The sequence below is a fragment of the Candoia aspera genome, chromosome 1 (genome assembly GCF_035149785.1).
Source record: "Candoia aspera isolate rCanAsp1 chromosome 1, rCanAsp1.hap2, whole genome shotgun sequence".
In the NCBI taxonomy this organism is placed as follows: domain Eukaryota; kingdom Metazoa; phylum Chordata; class Lepidosauria; order Squamata; family Boidae; genus Candoia; species Candoia aspera.
Window position 1 is genome coordinate 292,261,763 of NC_086153.1, and position 25,856 is coordinate 292,287,618.

At 40.1% G+C, this 25,856-nt stretch overlaps 1 protein-coding gene across 2 annotated transcripts in view; it reads left to right on the forward strand.

Annotated features, from left to right (window-relative positions):
- The window catches only part of PRORP (protein only RNase P catalytic subunit), a 68,544-nt gene that overhangs the window by 16,016 nt on the left and 26,672 nt on the right, over positions 1-25,856 (forward strand). For both annotated transcript variants that reach the window (XM_063290040.1, XM_063290041.1), the window contains exon 5: positions 4,890-4,997. In XM_063290040.1, coding sequence (XP_063146110.1) covers positions 4,890-4,997 — 108 coding nt within the window. The remainder of the gene's footprint in view (positions 1-4,889; positions 4,998-25,856) is intronic.

A 25,856-nucleotide genomic window follows, 5' to 3' on the forward strand; every position in this document is an offset into this window, starting at 1 on the left:
AGGAATGAATGGATGTAATTGTTAACTGTTAACTTCCTCTATGACTGTTTGAATTTAAAATGGTTATCTGCTTTCCAACATTATTTAGATTTAGGGGACTTTCCCAGAGATATCAGTATTTGCCAAATGCATATCTGATTAAAGTCAACCCCTTGCAAATAACCTATGAGCTGATGATTTGAAGTGGCCAATCTAGAGTCCCTGTAAGACACGCCAAAATGGTCACAACCCTTCTTACATATTGAGAAAACATAGTAATCATTGAGAATCATCATCTCACTCTTCAACAATCATCTTTGCCTTCAGTAGTCTTTTATTTATTAGAACAGTCAGGTAACAGGTAAAAAGATTTCGTTTTATTGCTCAAGAGGACACACCTATAGTTTCATTGTTCTGACTCATCCTGAATGCAGCTCTTAGAATTCTTCAGTTCTTCCTAGCATTGTTTGAAATCCTATAGCTGCCAATGGATGTAAACACTGCTTGACTCTATCTTTGTTATTTATAGCTGCTTGTTTGCTGCTTTACTTGACTCTCTAAACTTTAATTTGGTACATAAATTAACTGGAGCTCACTTGGTCTTCCAGATCATTTCTTATGATTCTTGTCCTGATGTGTTATGTATCTGATGCCATTGAATTTACTGCTCTATTCACTCATCCCAATTACTATTTTTCTCATCACACAAAGGAAATTGCTTGTAATAGTAATTAATTATCACTTTGCAGGGATATATTTGTTAGCCAAAGGAGTGCAGTGACAATTCAGCAAATCATTAATTTGCTTTTATTTCCCTTCTTTCTCTCCCCTCACCATTTGATTGTTAAAATCAACACTATTTTAATGCAAAGTAATTACAATCTAAGTAGAGTTTTTTTTAAGTTCTCTTAGGAAAAAAAACCATGCATCTGAAAGATAGCTCAAATCTCTACCCCTCTACCCTCTTTCTCATTGACATATACTACCTTAGTAGAGATGAACTTTTAATATATTATGTTAATTCACCAACTCTTAAATCTGTTAGCAGTTCAAAAGCACATTACATTAATTTATGGATCCTGGTCATGATGGCTGTAATCTTACTTGTAAGACTGAAGGCAGTTTTGTTCTGAATTGCAGTTATTTGGGAAGAACAGCCGGAAAAGTTCATTGTATGCTACCAGGGATATCTAGTTGGTTACTATGGAAAACAGGATATTAAATAGGATGGTAAAATAAAAAAGGGATTATGATGAGCTCCAATAGGTTGCCTTCAACAGAGTGAATTGGCTTCAAAAATGCCAGATGTAGATCAGTGTAAACCAATGATGCATATTGGCACAAAAAATCTGAGTTGCCCATTAATGGGATCTAAAATGGCAGAGACTGATCAGGAGAGGGATCTTGAAGTCATGGTGGATAGCCCAGTGAAAATGTCAACCCAGTGTGCAGCTGCTATAAAGAAGAAAAATGTTATGCTTGGAATCATTACAAAGTGAATTGAAAAAAGAACTGCCAATATAATAATGTCTCAATACAAATCTGTGATGAGACCATGTTTGAAGCATTGTGTTTAGTTCTCATTATCATACCTTAATACAATATTACATAATTTTAAAAAGTGCAGAAAGGTGATTGATTGGTGGCTGGAGCAGCTCCCTGTGAGGAAAACTACAATAATTTAAGCTTTTTGGCTTCGAACAAGGATTCCCCAGTAAAAGATAATTATGATAGACTGTCACAGTAACATTGAAGCACCACCTTACTTCCCCCAAACCTACTTCTGCCTTGTCTTTCAGTCCATGTTTTAAACAAAACAGTCCCATTTCATTTCAGGCACAGACATGGCAATATCCAAAACATGTTTGGGTTCAGGTGCAACAATCTTAGAAGCTTAAGACAGCCAGATAGTACAACATTGAAACTTTGCTCATGCCCCATTCTTAAATAGCAGTAAATCTTTGTTCCTTCAGTCAGTCATGTTTATATCACCACATTCTGGATCAGAGTAGACGTTGTTAGATACAGTTTTCTCTTGGGATGATCAGCCCTTAAGATAGCTAATCTTAGAAGAGGAAGGTGGTGGGAGCTTCTGTTGTCTCTAGTCTCCTCAGGTACTCTGTTGGGTTGTTTATCTCCCAAGTACTGAGATTTTCACCTTTTCTTTTTATACCTTCTAACCTTGAAAGACATAATTGTAATCCAGCTTGGAAAACAAGGAAAACATGCTGGCTTTGTTCTCTCTGATAATCCGTGTGTGGTTTGGCAGATTTTCAGGAACCTGATATTGATGTAGATAGAGATTTGTTTGTGTATGAGAAACCGGATTACATATTTGTTATGAGAACCTTCCCCTCTTCCTTACAGTGCATCCTTGCCTACTCCATGGGCACCTATTTTTCCCAAAGGTCTGGGACAATATTTGGTTGTCATTCCATGTAGCTTTGTTCCTGCCAGGGATTTATTGGTAGCTAGATATTCCCAGGGCAAGAATGTAGAAAATGTAAAACAGGCAATTGCCAGTTACAAATAAGTGTCGGAATAGAAGGCCTTTACACAGAGGAAAATGTGGAAAAAGAACATGCTGGATTTGAACCCAAAATAGATACAAATTTGGGAGTCAAGCTTAATGGCTCAGTGGAAAATTTCCGAAATGATGAAGCTAGGTCAAGACTTCTCATACAGACTTAAAGGGCAGATGTGAATAACAACAGAATAAAATATACAAGGTACTAAACAAATGCAAAGGTTAGGAAAGGGGTTGTCTATTATATGGGAACTGTTAAGCTCTGCTCTGAAAGCACTGGAATGGTTGCTACTTCAGGAGCTTTTCCAGCTTATTTCTGCATATGTGTGTTCACGTATAGCTGCTGCGGACATGGTCCCCATGGAAATGTCTGCATGTGCCTGCAGACAATCTGGAATAGCACTCAAAGCAGTTGCAGTGAGCCTTCCAGAGAATATAGCTGCCTTAATGCTTCAAGGAGTGGTGCTTCATAAAATGTCATTTGAATGCCTTGCAGAGTTCTTCTGCCTAGTACAGAATCTATTATGTAGGAATGGGGAGTGGGGAGCTTTGAAATGTTGTAGAGTTTTAGGCAGGATCTGTCACTAAGTATATATTAGTTTCCACAGATTACAGCCATTATCTTAAAAATCTCCTAGATAGGTAATTAGAAGAATTAGGTAATGCATACAACTTGACAGAGTTCATTTCAGGAAACACATCTGGTATAATCCTTGCAATGTATTTTATGTAACAAAATAATGGGAAGTTTCCAGCATATTTCTGTTCGTACTTTGATAAAATATCCAAGGACTTAAACCAAAATGCAGGTTTTGAAATATAAAATGGAATTAGCAACTACAGGTAGTCCTCGTTTAGTGACTGCCTTGTTTAGTGACAGTTCATTTACAGTGGTGTTGAAAAAATAAGTTTACAACCAATCCTCACACTTACAACCTTCACTGGTCTGTAAAGCAAAGGAAAGCTGAAGTAAGATCATAAGCACAGTCATGTTTCACTTAGCAACCACTTTGCTTAATGACTGAGTTGCTGGTCCCAATTGTGGTCGCTAAATGAGGATTACCTGTAATGTCACTGGATTATGTAAAGCTCAAAAAACAACAACAACAGAAAAACCCTCAAATATTGACAAGACTGAACAATCTGCAACTACAATGCACCTACTAGTGTTGCTATAGTATAATATCCTAATCAAAGTAGCTTGTTTTGCTACCCTATGTGAATCAAATGAATTCAGTGGCGTTACTTCATATTTATCTCAGTCTGATTGATATTAATGTTGGATTTTGTCTAATTAGGCCTGCATATAAAACTTTAACATTGTGTTTTCTCATTTGTTCCTAAGCTTATCTTCCTCAAAAATGACATTTGTGCCTCCATTTTTGGCTTTGGGTAAATGGGTCAAACAACCAAACATTCAGAAGTCTTTCCTCCTCCTGGCATCAAAAGAGTTTTATCATGACAATAATCACAGTGTCCTCAGTAATACAGAACATGAATTCTACCATTTTATTAAATAAATGCATATTGTTGTAGCAAAATATTTGCCCCTGATTACTTAAGTTCTGCTGTGTTTGTGCCTTCTAGTTCTTTGCTTACAGCAGTGTTTCTCAGCCTTGGCAACTTGAAGATGTGTGGGGAATGCCGGCTGGGGTATTCTGGATGTCCACACATCTTAAAATTGCCAGTGCTGAGAGACACTGACTTAAAGTATGCCAGGCCCCAAAATTTACCTTGCATTATCATGGCCTATGATTCTTCTTGCCATTAAGCTGTGGGAGGTTTCGTTCACCTTTTCTCCTATGCATTTGTTTTGGACAGTTGATTTTTCATTCTATACAGCAGTGGTTCTTAAACTGTTGGACCCAATTACCCTTTTCCCAGTCTCAAATAATGTCATTACACCCACAAAAAAACCAGACTCAGTTGTTTTACACAAGCGTCGGGGAAATTGGACCTTCGACTAAGAAACAAGCAATTACAAATTGCTCCATTACCCCCAGGATATGCACAAATTAAGAACCACTGCTATAGAAAAAAGGTGCTGTGCCTTGGCTGCACAGGTTGCCTGATTGGATGTAGCAGTAAATTCTGGTTCCATAAATTTGACTAGAATCAGTTGACTGCATATTCTAACTAGTTTGAATATTGTTATCAACATTTTTCTGTATTTTATAAAAATTCATAATTTTTTACATTAGTGATACTCTATCCTAAATATCTGTGACAAATACTTACTGCTTTTGTTATGTACATTTTATAAAACATGCATATAGAAAATATTTCATATGTCAAGCACATTTTAATATAGATTTTAATATAGGGGATTACTATAAGACATATTACTTGTTATTTTTCTTTATCTTTTAAAATCTATTTTTAGGAATTAGAACGTTTTCAGAGATTTGTGAATAAACATCCCCCTTTTGATGTTGTGATTGATGGCCTCAATGTTGCCAAAACAGCCCACCTGAGTCCTTCATCTAAAACTGTAAGTGCTGTTCTGTTTTAAGAAATTGTATGTGTTTTTATATGTTTTTATTTTAAATGTCTAGACCTACATTTCATTGCTTAAAGTAGCAATCAGTAACCTGTGAGCTGAAGGGACTTTTTCTCTAGACAGATAAGATTTTTTTTCAGACCAAGGAATGTTTTTTGTCTTCGTAACCTGCTTGGGAGCTTCCAATAATGTGGCTGGGGATATTTATGCCCAATTTCGCTTTTTTTTTTTTTTTGGAGTTAGAAGGAAGTTTGTTGTTGTTGTTTATTCGTTTAGTCGCTTCCGACTCTTCGTGACTTCATGGACCAGCCCACGCCAGAGCTTCCTGTCGGTCGTCAACACCCCCAGCTCCCTCAGGGACGAGTCCGTCACCTCTAGAATATCATCCATCCACCTTGCCCTTGGTCGGCCCCTCTTCCTTTTGCCCTCCACTCTCCCGAGCATCAGCATCTTCTCCAGGGTGTCCTGTCTTCTCATTATGTGGCCAAAGTATTTCAGTTTGGCCTTTAATATCATTCCCTCAAGTGAGCAGTCTGGCTTTATTTCCTGGAGGATGGACTGGTTTGATCTTCGTGCAGTCCAAGGCACTCTCAGAATTTTCCTCCAACACCACAGTTCAAAAGCATCGATCTTCCTTCGCTCAGCCTTCCTTATGGTCCAGCTCTCGCAGCCATATGTTACTACGGGGAACACCATTGCTTTAACTATGCGGGCCTTTGTTGTCAGTGTGATGTCTCTGCTCTTAACTATTTTATCGAGATTTGTCATTGCTCTTCTTCCAAGGATTAAGCGTCTTCTGATTTCCTGACTGCAGTCAGCATCTGCAGTAATCTTCGCACCTAGAAATACAAAGTCTTTCACTGCTTCTACATTTTCTCCCTCTATTTGCCAGTTATCAATCAAGCTGGTGGCCATAATCTTGGTTTTTTTGAGGTTTAGCTGCAAACCAGCTTTTGCACTTTCTTCTTTCACCTTCATCATAAGGCTCCTCAGTTCCTCTTCGCTTTCAGCCATCAAAGTGGTATCATCTGCATATCTGAGATTGTTAATGTTTCTTCCAGAGATTTTAACTCCAGCCTTGGATTCCTCAAGGCCAGCTTGTCGCATGATGTGTTCTGCATACAAGTTGAATAGGTAGGGTGAGAGGATACAGCCCTGCCGTACTCCTTTCCCAATCGTAAACCAGTCTGTTGTTCTGTGATCTGTTCTTACTGTTGCTACTTGGTCGTTATACAGATTCTTCAGGAGGCATACAAGATGACTTGGTATCCCCATACCACTAAGAACTTGCCACAATTTGTTATGGTCCACACAGTCAAAGGCTTTAGAATAGTCAATAAAACAGAAATAGATGTTTTTCTGAAACTCCCTGGCTTTTTCCATTATCCAGCGGATATTGGCAATTTGGTCTCTAGTTCCTCTGCCTTTTCTAAACCCAGCTTGTACATCTGGCAATTCTCGCTCCATGAACTGCTGAAGTCTACCTTGCAGGATCTTGAGCATTACCTTACTGGCATGTGAAATGAGTGCCACTGTTCGATAGTTTGAACATTCTTTAGTGTTTCCCTTTTTTGGTATGGGGATATAAGTTGATTTTTTCCAGTCTGATGGCCATTCTTGTGTTTTCCAAATTTGCTGGCATATAGCATGCATTACCTTGACAGCATCATCTTGCAAGATTTTGAACAGTTCAGCTGGGATGCCGTCGTCTCCTGTTGCCTTGTTATTAGCAATGCTTCTTAAGGCCCACTCAACCTCACTCTTCAGGATGTCTGGCTCTAGCTCACTGACCACACCGTCAAAGCTATCCCCGATATTGTTATCTTTCCTATATAGGTCTTCTGTATATTCTTGCCACCTTTTCTTGATCTCTTCTTCTTCTGTTAGGTCCTTGCCATCTTTGTTTTTGATCATACCCATTTTTGCTTGGAATTTACCTCCAATGTTTCCAATTTTCTGGAAAAGGTCTCTTGTCCTTCCTATTCTATTGTCTTCTTCCACTTCCGCGCATTGCTTGTTTAAAAATAATTCCTTATCTCTTCTGGCTAACCTCTGGAATTTTGCATTTAATTGGGCATATCTCCCCCTATCACTGTTGCCTTTTGCTTTCCTTCTTTCTTGGGCTACTTCTAGTGTCTCAGCAGACAGCCATTTTGCCTTCTTGGTTTTCTCTTTCTTTGGGATGTATTTTGTTGCTGCCTCCTGAACAATGCTGCCAACTTCTGTCCAGAGTTCTTCCGGGACCCTATCTACTAAGTCCAGTCCCTTAAATCTATTCTTCACCTCCACTGCATATTCCTTAGGAATATTAGTGAGCTCATATCTAGCTGATCTGTGGGTCTTCCCTAATCTCTTTAGTCTGATCCTAAATTGTGCAAGAAGAAGTTCATGATCTGAACTACAGTCAGCTCCAGGCCTTGTTTTTACCGACTGTACAGATGTCCGCCACCTTTGGCTGCAAAGGATGTAATCAATCTGATTTCGGTGTTGTCCATCTGGTGAAGTCCATGTATAAAGCCGTCTCTTAGGTTGTTGGAAGAGAGTGTTTGTTATGCAGAGTGAATTGTCTTGGCAAAATTCTATCAGCCTATGTCCTGCTTCATTTTGTTCTCCCAGGCCATACTTACCTGTAATTCGAGGTGTCATTTGACTGCCCACCTTAGCATTCCAGTCTCCTGTGATGAAAATAACATCTCTTTTAGGCGTGTTGTCCAGTAGGTGCTGCAGATCCTCATAGAACTGCTCTACTTCAGCTTCTTCAGCATTTGTGGTTGGGGCGTATATTTGGATCACTGTGATGTTAGATGGCTTGCCCTGAATTCGAATTGAGATCATTCTGTCGTTTTTTGGGTTGTATCCAAGCACTGCTTTAGCCACTTTACTATTAATTATGAAGGCTACTCCATTTCTTCTGTGGTCCTCTTGTCCACAGTAGTAGATCTGGTGGTCATTTGATGTGAAGTGGCCCATTCCAGTCCATTTCAGTTCACTGACGCCCAGAATGTCTATCTTTAATCTTGACATCTCACCAATAACCACATCCAATTTGCCCTGGCTCATAGATCTTACATTCCAGGTTCCAATGGTGTGTTGATCCTTAGAACATCGGATTCGCCGTTCACCACCAGCACCGTCGGCCGCTAGCCGTCCTTTCGGCTTTGAGCTAGCTGCGTCATCACGTCTGGGGCTAGTTGAGCTCATCCTCTGTTCCTCCCCAGTAGCATTTTGACCATCTTCCGACCTGGGGGTCTCACCTTCCGATGGTATACCGACATATCTCTGGTTGTACTGATCCATTTAGTTTTCACGGCAAGAATACTGGGGTGGGTTGCCATTACCTTCCCCAGGGATCGCATTTAGTCTGACCTCTCTGTCATGACCTTCCCGTCTTGGGTGGCCCTTCACGGTTTAGCTCATGGCATCATTGAGGTGCTCAAGCTCCAGCACCACGACAAGGTAACGATCCTTTGCTGAAGAGAAGGAAGTTTAAGGAGTCTTAAAAAGGAACCCTTTCAAAGCTTCGAAGTTCCTATTTTGTCCTTTATTCTCTCTCCAAAATGAGAGAATCACCTCAACCTTTTGAGAGGGATTCAGGATTTTTAAAGGTTTTGAGAAAGGCTTAAACCAGCCATTTCATCCTGATTGATTGATTGATTGGTTTTGAGGCTACCCACCTTCAAAAAGAATCTGGGCAGTTTATAATATTTAAAATAATTTTAAAAAGAACATGACTGCCCAGACAAACCACATAAATAACATCCAGAAAAATTTGCCAGGGGCTCCACAAACACCCTAACCCCAGGTTTGGGAACAGCCAGGTCTTAAGACACTTTGGGAAGATTTGAAGAGTGGGAGCTATATGTATCTCTGGGGGGCTGCTGTTCCAGAAGGCAGGTGCTGCAACAGAGAAAACACACTTCCTCACTCCTGCAAGATGACAGCATTTGACTGAAGAGACCCAGAGCACATGCACTCAGCCAGATTGTACCAGACAGGCAGAAACAATTGGAGGCAAGCAGTCCTTCAAATAACCAGATGCTATGCCATGAAAAGCTTTATATGTGACAGCCAGCACCTTAAATTGCTCCTGAAAGTTCAGTGGTAATCAGTGCAGATCGTGAAGCAGTGATGACACATAGGTATAAAGTGAAGTGCACATTACTACCCACCCCACTGCATTTTGAACCAGGTCTAGCTTCCAGATGGTCTTCAAGGGTAGCCCCGTGTACAGCACATTGCAGTAATCCATGCATGAGGTGACTAAAGCACGAGTAACCATCTGAAGGACCTCCTGGTCAAGGAAAGGATGCAACTGGTGCACATGGTAGACCTATGCAAAGGTCCACCATGTGCACCAGTTGCTCTTTGAACAGTGGCTGAGTCCCAGAGGACCCCAAATTACACACTAGTTTTGAATGGGGAACTGCACAGCCCAGGGTTGATGGTCTCTTGAGAAAGGGGCACACCCCTGTCTCCTTCAAGGCTGGTGGGACCACCGTTTCCCTCAGAGAGGCTGACACCATTGCATGGACTTAATCACAGGTCCCCTCACAAGCCACCTTGACAATCCAGGAGAGGCCTGGATCTAACACACAGTCCAGAAGACCAGTTCCTCAGAAGTCAAAATTCCTCTTTATTGTAAATACAACTTTTGTAATACTCCTTTTACATTTCCTAACTACTGTAGTTTAATAATGTTCTTTCCATCTTGGATAGGTGGGTATTCTCATTGGCTTGATTTTGTGTTCTACCATCCATAGTTCTGGAGAGGAGGTTTAATAATACAGGTAGTCTTTACTTTAACAATCACAATTGAGCCCAGATTTTTGGTTGTAAGTCATAACAGTTGTTAAGTGAGCCAGACTCGTTTTTACAACCTTTGTTTACCACAGTTGTTAAGCAAGTCACAGCGGTCATTAAGTGATTCAAGTTCAGGGCTTATGGTTTCCTTTGTTGTTAAGCGAATGGTGTGGTTGTTAAGCGAACCAGGAGTTACTTTGCAGTATTGTGGGGGACAGAGTGTGATAGTCATGTTTTCCACCAAAACATGACTATGGAAACGCTTCTGTGGCCAAAGTAGTATTACTTTCAGTTAATACTACTGTTATTTTCAACTAATATTCCTGGTTGATTATTAAAAACTTTTACTGTAAAGTCTTCACTGGAATCTTTGTTCTACAGTACAGTACTAAACAGCTTTAAAGGTACAGTACTGTGCAGTACTGTAACTTTTTTTTCTGCTGTAGTAAACTCTGCAGCTTTTATTACTGTACAGTACTGTATATAAATCTGATTTTTATAAAACAACTGTTTTAAAAACAGTAAACCAGCATTCACAATTGTTAAAATATAATTAAAAATCAGACCGGCATAGGATGGAACATGCATGGCACCATACAAAACTCTACTTAAGTTAAACAAAAACTGGGAAAAAATTAAAGACAAGCATAAGTACAGTACTGCATGGAAAATGTATTTACCTTTTCTGCACAGTACTGTAAGGCACACACAAGGTTCCCTCTGCTGGCTGCTAAATCACAGGTACTAGTGCGGCCACGTGACTGGGCCTGCCGCCTCAGAAATCCAGCACCGTAAGCCCAGAGGACTTCCTGGTTCCAAAGGGCAGACATGTGACCCAAAATGGCCACTGCTTCTGGGATGGCTGAATCTCTGTCACGTGACCGCAGGGGCCTTGTGAGGGTCGTAATTTTGGGCCCCAGTCAGAAATCTATTTTTGGGATACCATCGTAACTTCAAACAGCCTTTAAGCGGCCAGTCGGTAAGTGAAGACTACCTGTATTCCACCCAAAATGGCCTTTGCCCTTGCTAGATCACAACAGTTGAGACACTCTCATATGAGTTGTTAACGCTGTCCTGTATATCAGGGTGGGATATAAATCTAATAAACAATCTTTCTTTTTCTAAGTAGGGCATTATGCATCTCCATATGTACTGTAGTTACGCTGCTCTGATAAACAGTTTCAGAGTTAAACCCATTTTTAAAAGATTTAGAAAATTATACCAAGCTGTTACAGTATATATCTCAAGAGATCATTCAGATCCTAATATGTAGGCCTTTACTGAGGAATGGACAGACTTCTCTAAGCAACACTTCTGTTAACAAAGTGAGTAAATGTTAAACTGCAGTGTGAGAAGTACTGGCTAAAAACTTTACAGCAGGGGAGGCAAACGGGTTTGAGTTGACACTTCTTCTCACTCTTAGGGTGGTGCTTTTAATTTTCTTGCATACTTTTTGTCACTCTGAATACAGTTATTCCCCCCCATCTTTTCTTTTTTCTTTTTGGTTGGGTACTCTAGAAGTGAAAACAGCCCGTAGTCTTCCTGTTTCTCAGTTGTCTACTTATTTTTTTGGTTCCAGTCATTTATTTATATCCTGTTGTTCAACTCCTTCCAAAGCAGTTTTCAAGTTATTCCTGCAGTCATAATAAACTCATGATAAATAATGTTTTTAGAAAGAAAAATCCAACAATTTCAGGGATCCCTCCCTTGGGACATCTGGTAGGCAATGACTCTTTGTGGTGGAGAAGAGAAAATCTGGTTAAGTAGCCTTCTGCGAATTGCACCGGACAATTAGGTTGTGGCTCCTTCAGGGCTGGGGGGATCAGTAGTTGAGGTAAAGCAAGTTCTGAGTTGGTCTTTGCTTGCTCTTCAGATGCACGTTTGTAGTACTTGGTCCTGACTTCATTTAGGCTGGAAAAGTAAAATCTCCCTACAGTTTGAGTTCTTGTCCACATAGTTTCTTGTCAGCAGTTCTAGAATTGGGTGTGTTTGTATGTGTGTGCGTGATCCATTTATCTATTTATTGTGTCTGTATGTATACTGTATACTGCGCGCACACACACACACACACACACACACACCCATACACACAGACTTAAAAAATATTTACTATAGATGGATGGACAGACAGACAGATTGATTTCCCAGTTTAGTCTAGAGTCCTGATATTCCATGGAGGTCTTCCATCCAAGTGCTAATGAGGCTTCACCCTGTTTATTTTCTAAGGCCAGACAAGGTTTCAGCCAGTTGCTGCCACCTGGTGAGACATAAATTTGGTAGCATATTATTTAAGACAATCACTATGGCTGAGTTAAAGTGCTATCCTCTCATCCTTGAATTGGCAGAGAGCAAGAAATCTGTGTCCCCTGTTGCTGATTCCTATCCTGCCTCTATTGCAGATGTTCTGACTCACTGCTGAATGGTGTTATCCTGATTTTGCAAACCCAGCATTGGACAAAGTGATTGGTTGATTCCTCTGGCTTTGCTCTCCTCCCTCTTCTGCGCATGACCAGCCATTTGGAAAGACATCTGGCAATCATGATGCTGCAGCAGGAATGGGGTGGGTCCAGCTGTAGGACTGTCCGACTTTAGGCTTCTTCCGGTTTTCTTCCTCCTATAGGTCCCATTCTATCATAAGCTGAGCTGAATATTTTTTTTAAAAAAAAGCACGCAACATACACTGAAGATATGAAGAACACTTTTAGTACTAGATTCCTTCATGCTGTTGCATAAACAGGAGGGGAATGGGTTGTTCCCATTTCACACTTTCAGCTCTCTAAACCAATAGAGACCATAAATTTCAAGCAATTATAATACTGCTGGTTAAGCAGTCTAACCCTATTGTGCAGTTTTAAGAATTCATTAGCATTGTGCTGCTGTATCCAGCTCTTTAGGGTAAGAACGGAAGAATGATGGCAAATGAGGCTGATCAGGGACCAGAGGGAAGGGAGCATGACCCCATCAATCTGACATGGGCCGTAAATGTTGTTCTGCTCTTCTGATCCCAAGCACAACTGGTTAACCTGACTAAAAATAACAAACTTGCCAATCTTGCAATAACAGTCATTATTTTATTGTAAACCGCCCAGAGTCCCTCCTCAGGGGGGAGATTGGCGGTGATATATTTGATTAATAAATAAAATCATTCATGGTTAATGGGAAAAACCCTATATTAACACTGGTATAAATAAGGATAGCTTAAGGCTGTCTCATTCATGGGCTAAGAATGACATCAAAGCTTGTTGTTGTTTATTCATTTAGTCGCTTCCAACTCTTCATGGACCAGCCCACGCCAGAGCTTCCTGTCGGTCGTCAACACCCCCAGCTCCCCCAGGGATGAGTCTGTCACCTCTAGAATATCATCTATCCATCTTGCCCTTGGTCGGCCCCTCTTCCTTTTGCCTTCCACTCTCCCTAGCATCAGCATCTTCTCCAGGGTGTCCTGTCTTCTCATTATGTGGCCAAAGTATTTCAGTTTTGCCTTTAATATTGTTCCCTCAAGTGAGCAGTCTGGCTTTATTTCCTGGAGGATGGACTGGTTTGATCTTCTTGCAGTCCAAGGCACTCTCAGAATTTTCCTCCAACACCACAGTTCCAAAGCATCGATCTTCCTTCTCTCAGCCTTCCTTATGGTCCAGCTCTCGCAGCCATATGTTCCTACGGGGAACACCATTGCTTTAACTATGCGGGCCTTTGTTGTCAGTGTGATGTCTCTGCTCTTAACTATTTTATCGAGATTTGTCATTGCTCTTCTCCCAAGGATTAAGCGTCTTCTGATTTCCTGACTGCAGTCAGCATCTGCAGTAATCTTGACATCGAAGCTACATATGGGAATATGACAGGAAAAAATGTTGCCAGACCGTGTTTGTACCATGGTAGCTGCACATGGAGAAAGTTCTTTAGTCAGTGATATTGCAAATGAAATTAACAGGACCTAAATGGCAAAGCAAAATGTTTTCTACCTCTTTTAAGGGATTTTGTTTTATTTTTATATAATGACAGTTATGTCCTTTCTTAAGTTTATTTAGATAAAACTTATCCCTCTACTGCTCAGCCTCTTCCTGTATGTCATTCTCATAATTATATATAAAGGTAGGTTTAGAAAAGCTGTACAGGTAGGCCTCACTTAACGACTGCCCTGTTTAGCTACTGTTCAAAGTTACAACAATGTTTAAAAAGTAAGTTCATGAACAGTCCTCACACTTATGACAGTTACAGCATCTCTGTGGTCATGTGATTACCGTTTGCATGCTTCACAGCTGGCTTCTGACAAGCAGAGTCAATGGAGAAGCCAGCAGTAAAACCACAAGTCGCGGTCATAAGATGCCTCACTTAACAACCATGCCATTTAGCAATGGAGTTGCAGGTCCCAATTGTGGTCATTAAGCAAAGACTACTGTTTAAGAATGTTTTTGTTTTTTGTTGTTCTCCAAAGCAAGCAATGTTTTCTGCAGTCTAAATGGCCTGATGTGAGAGCTATTTCTGCCAAGGTCAAAAGCAAACCACCTGAAAACTGATTAGTATGTTACAAGTCCCATCCAAAAGAAAGGAGTTTCAAGCCCATTTCTCTGAGCAAGTGGGAATAAAAGGCCCAAGAATTTGAACCTTAATTTCACTATAAACAGGACTTCAGTACATAGCAGTTGCTGGAATTCTTTCGTTAAGGATTCATTACTTTTTGCCATAAAATTACTTATTAGAGACCTGCATCCTTGATTGCCTGCCAGCACTTGATTCCAGTTCTAGTGTTTGCCAAAAGGAAACTAACATCTAACTTCTACAATTGTCATTTATCATTAGAATATCCAGGAATCTTGCCTTATCATGAAAAACTGGGCAGGGAAAAAGTCATCTGCCCAGAGTTGCTGGTGGTGACTAAATTCGAAATATAAATAAATAAATAAATAAAATCCTCTGAAATAGAAGCAATGGAAGAAATGATTAAATTGCTTGCACTCCCATTCCTATTGCATTTTGAAATTTAAGAAAATTAGATATGTAATTTAAAGGTGTCTTCAGGGAACTCAGATGTTTGCACCAAGCGTGTGAGCAATCGGTAATTGCCATTGGTAATATTGATCAGTGCAAAGGTTCCCCCCCCCCTTTAAGAAGTAAAATACCAGAAACAAATTTCAAAGATCTTGATGTTAAGAGTAGGTCAGATCCAAATTGGATAAAGCCAGAGAAGAATTACATGCATGTGGAAAACTAATGATGACAGTTAAATTTGAAAGATCATTGCATATACTTGAAGGAACAAGGGCGAAAGTTGAATATAGTTTTATTTGAACAGTAGGATGAAATAAACAGGGTGGAATTTAACAGAAAAAAATAGAATTTAATGTTTAAGAAAATGTAAGGCACATATAAGAATGGTGGATACCTGCCTGAACAGAAGTACATGTAAAAAGTTCTAGGTATCTTTGCTGACCACAAGTTAAACATGAGCCAGCAGGGTGATGCAGCTATTAAAACGGCAAATGCTTTTTGCTGTCTTGGGGTGTGTTAACAGGAGTGTAGGGTCTGGATCAGGAGAAGTAATTATTCTAGTCTATTCTGTCCTGGTCAGACCCCATCTGGAGTTCTGTGTTTAGTTCTGGGCACCACAGTTCAAAATGGACAGTGAACAATCATAACAAGTTCAGAGAAGGGCTACCAGTATGATGAAGAGTCTGGAAACCACTATGAGGAACATTTAAAGGACCTGGGCATGTTTTACCTACAGAAAAGAAAACTAAGGGGAGCTATGATAGTGTCTTTATGCTGTGGTGCTTAAAAGTTTGTGAAGCCTTTTGAATTTTCAATATTTCTCCATAAATATGACCTAAAGTGTGATCTGTTCTCCACACAAGTCCTAAAACTAAATAAAGAGAACCCAGCTAAACAAATGCCTGTTTTAGGTCCTTCCAGAACATTTCTATAGGTTTAAGGTCAGGACTTTGACTTGGCCATTCCAAAAAATTAATTTTTTTCCGCATTAACCATTCTTTGCTCATATGACTTGTGTGTTTGGGGTAGTGTCTTCCTGCCTGACCAGTTTCTCTTGAGCTTCAGTTCATGGACAGATACTCTGGCATTTTCCTATCAAATTTTCTGGTACAGTTCAGAATTCATAGTTCCATCAATGATGGCAAGCTATCCTGGTCCAGAGGCAGCAAGACAGGCCCAAACCATGATACTGCCACCACCTTGTTTGACAGATGGGATAAGGTTCTTATGCTGGAATGCAGTGTTTACCTTTCGGCAAACTTAATGCTTTTCATTCAAGCCAAAAAGTTCTATTTTGGCCTCATCTGTCCACAGAACTTTCTTCCCATAGTCTTCTGCCTTATCCCCTTTTGCAAACTGTAGATGGGCAGCAATGATCTTTTTGGAGAGTAGTGCCTAAAGAACAGAATTCTGGGTATTCACTATCAAAGTCAGATCTTCACAACAGGTCATGTGTCATGGTTTGAACAAAGGAAATTTCTGAGGACCTCCGAAAAACAGTTGTTGATGCTCACCACGTTGGAAAAGAGTAGTGGCTTTCTCCTTACAATCCTGCCATGCACACCATTGTAGTTCAGTGTTCTCCTGATGGTGAACTCATGAACACTGACATTGGCCAATGCAAGAGAGGTCTTCAGTTCCTTAGACGTTACTGTGGGGTTCTTTGAGACCTCCCAGAGTATTACATGCCTTGCTCTTGGTGTGATCTTAGTTGGTCAGCCACTCCTGAGGAGGGTAACAGTGGTGTTGAATTGCCTCCATTTGCACACAATCTGCCTGACAGTGGAGTGATGGAGTCTAAACTCTTTGGAATAGTTTTGTAACCTGGTGAGCATTAACAACTGTTTTTTGGAGGTCCTCAGAAATTTCCTTTGTTTGAACCATGACACATGAACTGTTGTGAAGATCTGACTTTGATAGTGAATACCCAGAATTCTGTTCTTTAGGCAGGACTTCCCACACTCACACCTTATTATCACCCTATTGATTGAAACACCTGACTCTAATTTCCTCTTCAAATGAACCAATATTCCTAGAGGTTCACATAATTTTGCCACACAGAAATATGTAGCTTTGGATCACTTTCCTCAGCAAAGAAATGAGCAAGTATAAAGTTTTTTTACTCATTTGTTTAATTGAGTTATCTTTATCTAGTTTTAGGACCTGTGTGGAAAACAGATTATGTTTTAGGTCATGTTGTTGTTTATTCGTTCAGTCGCTTCCGACTCTTTGTGACTTCATGGACCAGCCCACGCCAGAGCTTCCTGTCGGTCGTCAACACCCCCAGCTCCCCCAGGGACGAGTCCGTCACCTCTAGAATATCATCCATCCATCTTACCCTTGGTCAGCCCCTCTTCCTTTTGCCCTCCACTCTCCCTAGCATCAGCATCTTCTCCCAGGTGTCCTGTCTTCTCATTATGTGGCCAAAGTATTTCAGTTTTGCCTTTAATATCATTCCCTCAAGTGAGCAGTCTGGCTTTATTTCCTGGAGGATGGACTGGTTTGATCTTCTTGCAGTCCAAGGCACTCTCAGAATTTTCCTCCAACACTACAGTTCCAAAGCATCTATCTTCCTTCTCTCAGCCTTCCTTATGGTCCAGCTCTCGCAGCCATATGTTACTACTGGGAAAACCATTGCTTTAACAATGTGGACCTTTGTTGTCAGTGTGATGTCTCTGCTCTTAACTATTTTATTGAGATTTGTCATTGCTCTTCTCCCAAGGATTAAACCTCTTCTGATTTCCTGACTGCAGCCAGTATCTGCAGTAATCTTTGCACCTCGAAACACAAAGTCTGTCACTGCCTCTACGTTTTCTCCCTCTATTTGCCAGTTATCAATCAGGCTGGTTGCCGTAATCTTGGTTTTTTTGAGGTTTAGCTGCAAGCCAGCTTTTGCACTTTCTTCTTTCACCTTCATCATAAGGCTCCTCAGTTCCTCTTCGCTTTCAGCCATCAAAGTGGTATCATCTGCATATCTGAGATTGTTAATGTTTCTTCCAGCGATTTTAACTCCAGCCTTGGATTCCTCAAGCCCAGCATGTCACATGATGTGTTCTGCATACAAGTTGAATAGGTAAGGTGAGAGTATACAACCCTGCCGTACTCCTTTCCTAATCTTAAACCAATCCGTTGTTCCGTGGTCTGTTCTAACTGTTGCTACTTGGTCGTTATACACATTCTTCAGGAGGCAGACAAGATGACTTGGTATCCCCATACCGCTAAGAACTTGCCACAATTTGTTATGGTCCACACAGTCAAAGGCTTTAGAATAGTCAGTAAAACAGAAATAGATGTTTTTCTGAAACTCCCTGGCATTTTCCATTATCCAGTGGATATTGGCAATTTGGTCCCTAGTTCCTCTGCCTTTTCTAAACCCAGCTTGTACATCTGGCAATTCTCGCTCCATGAATTGCTGAAGTCTGCCTTGCAGGACCTTGAGCATTACCTTACTGGCATGTGAAAGGAGTGCCACTGTTCGATAGTTTGAACATTCTTTAGTGTTTCCCTTTTTTGGTCTGGGGATATAAGTTGATTTTTTCCAATCTGATGGCCATTCTTGTGTTTTCCAAATTTGCTGGCATATAGCATGCATTACCTTGACAGCATCATCTTGCAAGATTTTGAACAGTTCAGCTGGGATGCCATCGTCTCCTGCTGCCTTGTTATTAGCAATGCTTTTGAAGGCCCATTCAACCTCACTCTTCAGGATGTCTGGCTCTAGCTCACTAACCACACTGTCAAAGCTATCCCTGATACTGTTATCCTTCCTATACAGGTCTTCCGCATATTCTTGCCACCTTTTTTTATCTCTTCTTCTTCTGTTAGGTCCTTGCCATCTTTGTTTTTGATCATGCCCATTTTGGCCTGGAATTTACCGCCAATGTTTCTAATTTTCTGGAAGAGGTCTCTTGTCTTTCCTATTCTATTGTCTTCTTCCACTTCTGTGCATTGCTTGTTTAAAAATAATTCCTTATCTCTTCTGGCTAACCTCTGGAATTTTGCATTTAATTGGGCATATCTCTCCCTATTGCTGTTGCCTTTTGCTTTCCTTCTTTCTTGGGCTACTTCTAGTGTCTCAGCAGACAGCCATTTTGCCTTCTTGGTTTTCTCTTTCTTTGGGATGTATTTTGTTGCCGCCTCCTGAACAATGTGGCGAACTTCTGTCCAGAGTTCTTCCGGGACCCTATCTACTAAGTCCAGTCCCTTAAATCTATTCTTCACCTCCACTGCATATTCCTTAGGAATATTAGTGAGCTCATATCTAGCTGATCTGTGGGTCTTCCCTAATCTCTTTAGTCTGATCCTAAATTGTGCAATAAGAAGTTCATGATCTGACCTACAGTCAGCTCCAGGTCTTTTTTTACCGACTGTATAGATGTCCGCCACCTTTGGCTGCAAAGGATGTAGTCAATCTGATTTCGGTGTTGTCCATCTGGTGAAGTTCACGTATAAAGTCGTCTCTTAGGTTGTTGAAATAGAGTTTGTTATGCAGAGTGAGTTGTCTTGGCAAAATTCTATCAGCCTATGTTCTGCTTCGTTTTGTTCTCCCAGGCCATGCTTACCTGTAATTCGAGGTGTCATTTGACTGCCCACCTTAGCATTCCAGTCTCCCATGATGAAGATAACGTCTCTTTTAGGCATGTTGTCCAGTAGGTGCTGCAGATCCTCATAGAACTGCTCTACTTCAGCTTCTTCAGCATCTGTGGTTGGGGCGTATATTTGGATCACTGTGATGTTAGATGGCTTGCCCTGAATTTGAATTGAGATCATTCTGTCGTTTTTTGGAATGTATCCAAGCACTGCTTTAGCCACTTTACTATGAATTATGAAGGCTACTCCATTTCTTCTGTGGTCCTCTTGTCCACAGTAGTAGATCTGGTGGTCATTTGATGTGAAGTGGCCCATTGCAGTCCATTTCAGTTCACTGACACCTAAAATATCTATCTTTAATCTTGACTTCTATCTTTAACCTTGCCGTGAAAACTAAATGGATCAGTACAACCAGAGATATGTTGGTATACTATCGGAAGATGAGACTCCCAGGTCGGAAGATGGTCAAAATGCTACTGGGGAGGAACAGAGGATGAGTTCAACTAGCCCCAGACGTGATGATGCAGCTAAATTCAAAAGACTTCACAAACTTTTAAGCACCACTGTAAATGTGTATATAGATGTATACATAGATAAATAAATTCTGAAAGGGGGATTCCAGAAACCAGGGTGAGTCATAGGGAAGGCTGGACTCTGAGTCATTGCCTATAAGGAGCAAAGCTGGTAAAACTGAGACAGGTGGTTCCCAGGTGAGACCAAACTGTTACATAAACAGTGAGCAGATGTCCTTTGGTCTTAATGGCATGGGAAAAATGGCCAGTTTTTTATTGACTTGGAAAGGTGGGAGGAAAAGGCCTAGATTTTAAACCCTGTATCAGACAAATATATTGACCTTTAGTGTCCTACATGTCTTCAAAAGACCAGTTTAGCTGTGTCATGTCATTGAGTTTCTGCTCAAAGCAGAAAGTTAAGCAAGTTACTGAACTGGGAGATAAGTGTTAGTAGATCATGGACTGTATCTTACCCAACAAAAAATATTATTTTGGACTTGTGGGATTCCTTTGGGCTTATATAGAAAAGGCTTGAGTAAATTGTCATGTTGTTGGAGATACTTCATTTAAACACCTGTTTATATAGTGTCTTATAATTGTTACATTTTGGAAGGAAGATGTTACACACCTTAACTCAGTTGTGAGACAAGTTATTCTCAAAGATCCCCTTTTGAAGTATATTCCTGTTGGATGGAAACTGACATCTGAACAATGAAAATGGATTTTCTGGCCCTGCTTATAGCTAAAGGCGTACTACAATTTTCAACACTGGAAGGATAAATGGATGACTGCAATGATAGATCCATGAACTGTATGCTTATCAACATAGATTAGCTATGGATGATGGTAATGAAATTTCCAAAAACGAAAATGTTGTTGAAATGCTTATGTAGAATTTTTATATATGTACACATACTCCTGAATGTAGGGACGCGGTGGCTCTGCGGGTTAAACCGCTGAGCTGCCGATCGGAAGGTCGGCGGTTTGAAACCGCGTGGCGGGGTGAGCTCCCGTTGCTCGTCCCAGCTCCTGCACACCAAGGAGTTCGAAAACATGCAAATGTGAGTAGATTAATTGGTACCGCTTCGGCGGGAAGGTAACGGCGTTCCGTGAGTCATGCCGGCCACATGACCACAGACGGGTCCTTAGGGACAACGCCGGCTCCAAGGCTTAGAAACGGAGATGAGCACCGCCCCCTAGAGTCGGACACGACTGGACTTTACGTCAAGGGAAACCTTTACCTTTACCTACTCCTGAATGTATGACTGCATGTTTTTGCCTTCTTTTTTTTCTTTATAACTACAGTATAACTAACTGTTTTCTTTCTTCCTTTTTTTGTATTCAATTAATAAAAGCAATTTAAACAATTAAAAAGGAGAAGATTTGGGGGGTTAGATTTCTTACTGAGCCCAGTGAAAAGTCTGACAATGCAGCAGTAGGCTAGTGAGGAGAGGGGATTAAAGAAAAGGCTTTTTTTTTTCCTCAGATAAACAGATGTTTTCCTTTTCCTTTTCTCTTCTCTTGTCTTATGGTCTAGGAGCCAAGAAAAATGGCAGATTTCTGTTGGAGAGCAAAAGGCAGATTGAATTGGAAAAGTACATTTTATCACTCCATTCTGCTGCTGGCACAAGTGGCCTTTGGCTTCTTCTCACGAGAAAGTGGTTGAAGTAGAAAGGATAAGTGGGAAGTGGGGAATGGGGAATGGAAATTCCTGCCCTTCAGTCTCTTGCTCCCTTCCTAATTGGGCTGTGATACCAGAAATGAGTCCAGCTGGAAGTGTTTTTGGAAAGAAGCTGCAGAGCCTTGGGTCTATGTGACAAAAAACAGAATACACTAATGTGAGGAGGGATGTCTGACATAGGGAGCCGATTGTGGAGAACTCCACTCTGCCTCAGAATGTTCATGATGAACACTTCCATTTAAGGAAGCAAGTGCTGTTTTGCACCTTTTTGCAATACTGGATAGACTCTACTTAATTCTTAGAAAAGAACAAACTCGATTACTCAATATTTAGTTGGCTGCTACAGCAACCAAACTATGTTCCCACTTGTACACAGAAAGTTTCTTCCTGGTTTGATCAGGGAATTTAAAAGTGACTCATGCACCACTTTTTTTGTCTCTCTTCCTTCTCAGACAAGGCATTTTGTCTCTGCACATTAACATTTAGCCCAGTAGTTTGGGAATTTTCTTCCATTCTGTGTCATTCCATAACCGTGCAGCTACCTTTCATCTACTAACAATAAAACTGAGGTGGGATAATCTCTGGAACAGTTTTAGGAGAAAACTGGTTGTTTAAGTTCAAATGAGGATATAGAGGAAAGGAGTGAGTGGATTCTGATCAATTGGATCATTGATTTGTGGGCTGGTAGCACATTTGGATTTTTTTCCCCTCATGATGGGCATGGCAGACAAACTTGCCTTTCCAGGGTGCTGTTTTCCATCCCAGTGGGATCTTTATGGGCCCAAAGTATTCCCACAAAGAAATAGGGTAGAGGGTGCTGTTTTGCTCTGAAGCATGCCAGGTTTATACTTACATTTTTAATTAAAATAATATTTTAAGGTAAGTTTTGGGGCAAAGTTTCCTTTAGTTTTGTATGTTGATTTAGAATGCTTTAATCGTTCTCTTTTTAAGGAGAAAATAATCCTGTTAAGTGTGAGACTGTGTGCTGTAAATTTGGGAAGCCATTAATTACTTCTGAAAATTACAGAAAACCATGGTATTTATACAGAAAGGTGTAGATATTTAATGTGTAAATATAAGCCTCGTCTTCACTTCTTGGGAAAAATTCCTGATGCTTGTAGCTCTGAATAAACTGTACGTATTTGATCTTAACTGCAAATTTTGTGTGAAGCTTCTACACTATCCAGAGTATGTAATGGTGTACTTTGGCATAATATCAAGTATTTAGGGTAGGAAATCCCTTTCACATTAGGAAAATTGAGTTCATGTTTTCTCTTGCATCAGCAGTTCTTCTGTATGACTGGAAGTATCATTGAAGTATCTATGAATTGAGTAAATGCTCAATAATTGTCTTGGTTAGTCACTGTTGTATAAGTTGTAGAACCAAAGTTCTCGTAGCAACCTGTTACCTCAGATGTTTTAAAGACAGCTCCAGAGACAAAACCAGGAAGCTAGTTGAAAAATATATTGGATTTGAAGGCCGTTGCATGTGGTTATAATTCAGCTTTAAAAAAATGCTGAAGGATACCATTTTAGTCTAGTTTGCTATTCATGTGCTAGACACATTAGTTGCCTAGCCTTAACATGTTCAGTAGATGGCAGCATCTAGCCATCCTTAGTTGATTTTAGAAAAGCTAAGATGAGTTGGAGCTGACTAGGAAATCCCAGGGCTGTGGACTAGATTAGGAAGTGGGGAAAAAAACTGTTTTATAAATATTAAGATGTACAGGACAGGTTGTGTTAAAAATGCACCCATGTTCATATGATTGTTTGTCAGAGTAGGAGAGTTTCTTAATGGTTTGTTCTGTGATTAAAGCAGACATTGCCTTACAAGTTGTATTTGTCCCCTCCCCAAGCTTTATACAAGAACTTAAAGCTTCCTTTTTAATGAGGCATCATCATCATCATCATCATATGCCACCTAACTCCCTATGACTCTGGGCGGCTCACAACAATCAAAGATGATTCTAATATTCTGTGCATTAATTTTTTATAATTAGTTAATTTGACTGATGGTCACCCTGATCATCCTGTTGGGTTGAAGTGAGTTATGTTTTGTGCTACGTAACTGCTAGGAGGCAGATGGTAAAAAGATAAAATTTCAAAATGTTAAAAATTGACAAGCTGTGGAAATATGTTTGTCTTCAAGACTTTTGATTTGTAAGCGGTTAGTGAAGCTTCAGTAAAATACTAAAAGTACACAGAATGGGTCAGATTAAATATGGAAACCATTGTAGTGAATGCTCAAGCCCATGAAAGACTGGAAGTCCCAAACCTTCTCTCCCAGAAACCCTTTAGATCTTCACACCCTAGTCTCATCTTCTGCTTTGGGGGTAGGAGCTTGGTAGTTCCTGTTACCACCATCTACTGTATCTTTCAGGGGTTGTCCCACTGGCATCAATCCACAACTATGTATGCGAGAAGAACAGGGCTTTTACACCCTGTGCTTCCTTTCAGGAAATAGTAGGACACTAGATAATAGCTCTCACTGTCATCCCTTGTGCACTCTCTTATATAGTAGGGGTACAGCTTTCAGGCTGCTTATTACACCACTGTAACTGCACACCACAGGCAAAGATTGTCACATTAGCTGGAACCTTCAGAAGGCACATTTTTCAAACTGCACATCAGTTAGCTTTGACCTGTGCCAACTGATGTACAGTAATTTCTAGCTATCAGCAGTTACCAGGAACATCATTCCAATACAATTTTTTTACTCTCAGTAAACCTTACTCCTTTTCAGTATAAGGCACATAATATATCTTGATTTCAGCAAAGCATTTGACAGAGTAAGCCCATTACAGTCTGCTTAGCAAGGTTGTTGAATTTGAGCCGGATGGTATGTCTATTAAGTGGAATACAAAACTATGTTCAGAGAGTGCTCATCAATGATTCCTTAACAAACTAAAGAAAGTTATCAAATGGGATGCTATGGAGTTTAGTCCTAAACCCGTACTCTTCAAGATTTTTACTAATGATCTGGAAGAAGAGATAGAGGGAATATTCATAAGATTTGCAGATGACATAACATTGGGTAAAGATAACTAAGGTAAAGACAAGACACTCTCTCCATTATTGTTGATGGTTGATCCTAACAGGCAGAAGCTATCTACCACTTCAGTATCTTCCCTATCAGTTCTTTTTTTTAATAAGAATTTTATTAAGTTTAAGCAAAGATAAAAGCTACAGAAAAACAAAAAACTACAAAGAAAAAAAAGAAAAAACTAAAAAAGTATAGAAATACAAGAGAAAATTTTCAAAATTACAAAAAGAGGTGACTTCCAACTTTTAACAGCAAGGATATACAACAATTTTCTATAATCAATCCCTTACTCTATATTAAACCAAAATCACATTATTTCTATAAATCATTCCATTGGCACATTATAAAAATCAATAAATACAGTTGCTCCCTCCCCTTATATTAAAAGAATACACACACACACACACACACCCCTCCTAATCAACGCCCCCCCCCCCCAACTTCCCTGTCAGTTCTAAGGCTGGTTGTTGTACCTGTTGTCATTGGTTTGGTCTTCTTTCTATTTAATCTTAGTCCTATTTTTTTTCTCCTTGACTTTTATTACTGGAGCCTACAGATTCTTTGCGTTTTTTGTTATCAGAGCAGTATCATCAGCATAGGGCAGGTTATTTATCTCTCTTCCTCCAACTTTAAAATCACACTCATCTTTTTCCAATCCAGCTTCCTTTAATACTGTATATATTTAGCGTATAGGTTGAATAATTAAGGGGAGAGTATTCAGCTTTGTCTCACTTCTTTGCCAAACTGGAGCCAGTCTGTTTCACTATGTTTTGCCACACTGTGGCTTCCTGACCTGTATATAAGTTTCGCATGAGGACAATGAGATATTCTGGCATTTCCATTTTTCTAAGCACATTCTACAGTTTGACGTGATTTATTTAAACAAATACCTTTCTATGATCAATGAATAACATACTGACTTCCTTTTGGAATCCTTTGGCTTTCTCAATTATCCAGTGTGCCTGAGCAATAAGGTCACATGCTCCTCACACTTTTCTAAAGCCAGCTTGAACATCTGGCATCTGCTTTTCCATGTAGGTTTCTACTCTGTGTTGGATGTTCCTAAGCATTATTTTGCTAGCAGGTCAAATTAAGGATATTCTACAATAGTTTGTAGAATATCCTTAACACTCTGTTAAGTCTCCTTTTTTAGTGTTAGAATGTAGACTGACCTCTTCCAATCTGTTGGCCACTGTGTTCTCCAGATTTGCTGGCATAACTTGATTAGAACCTTT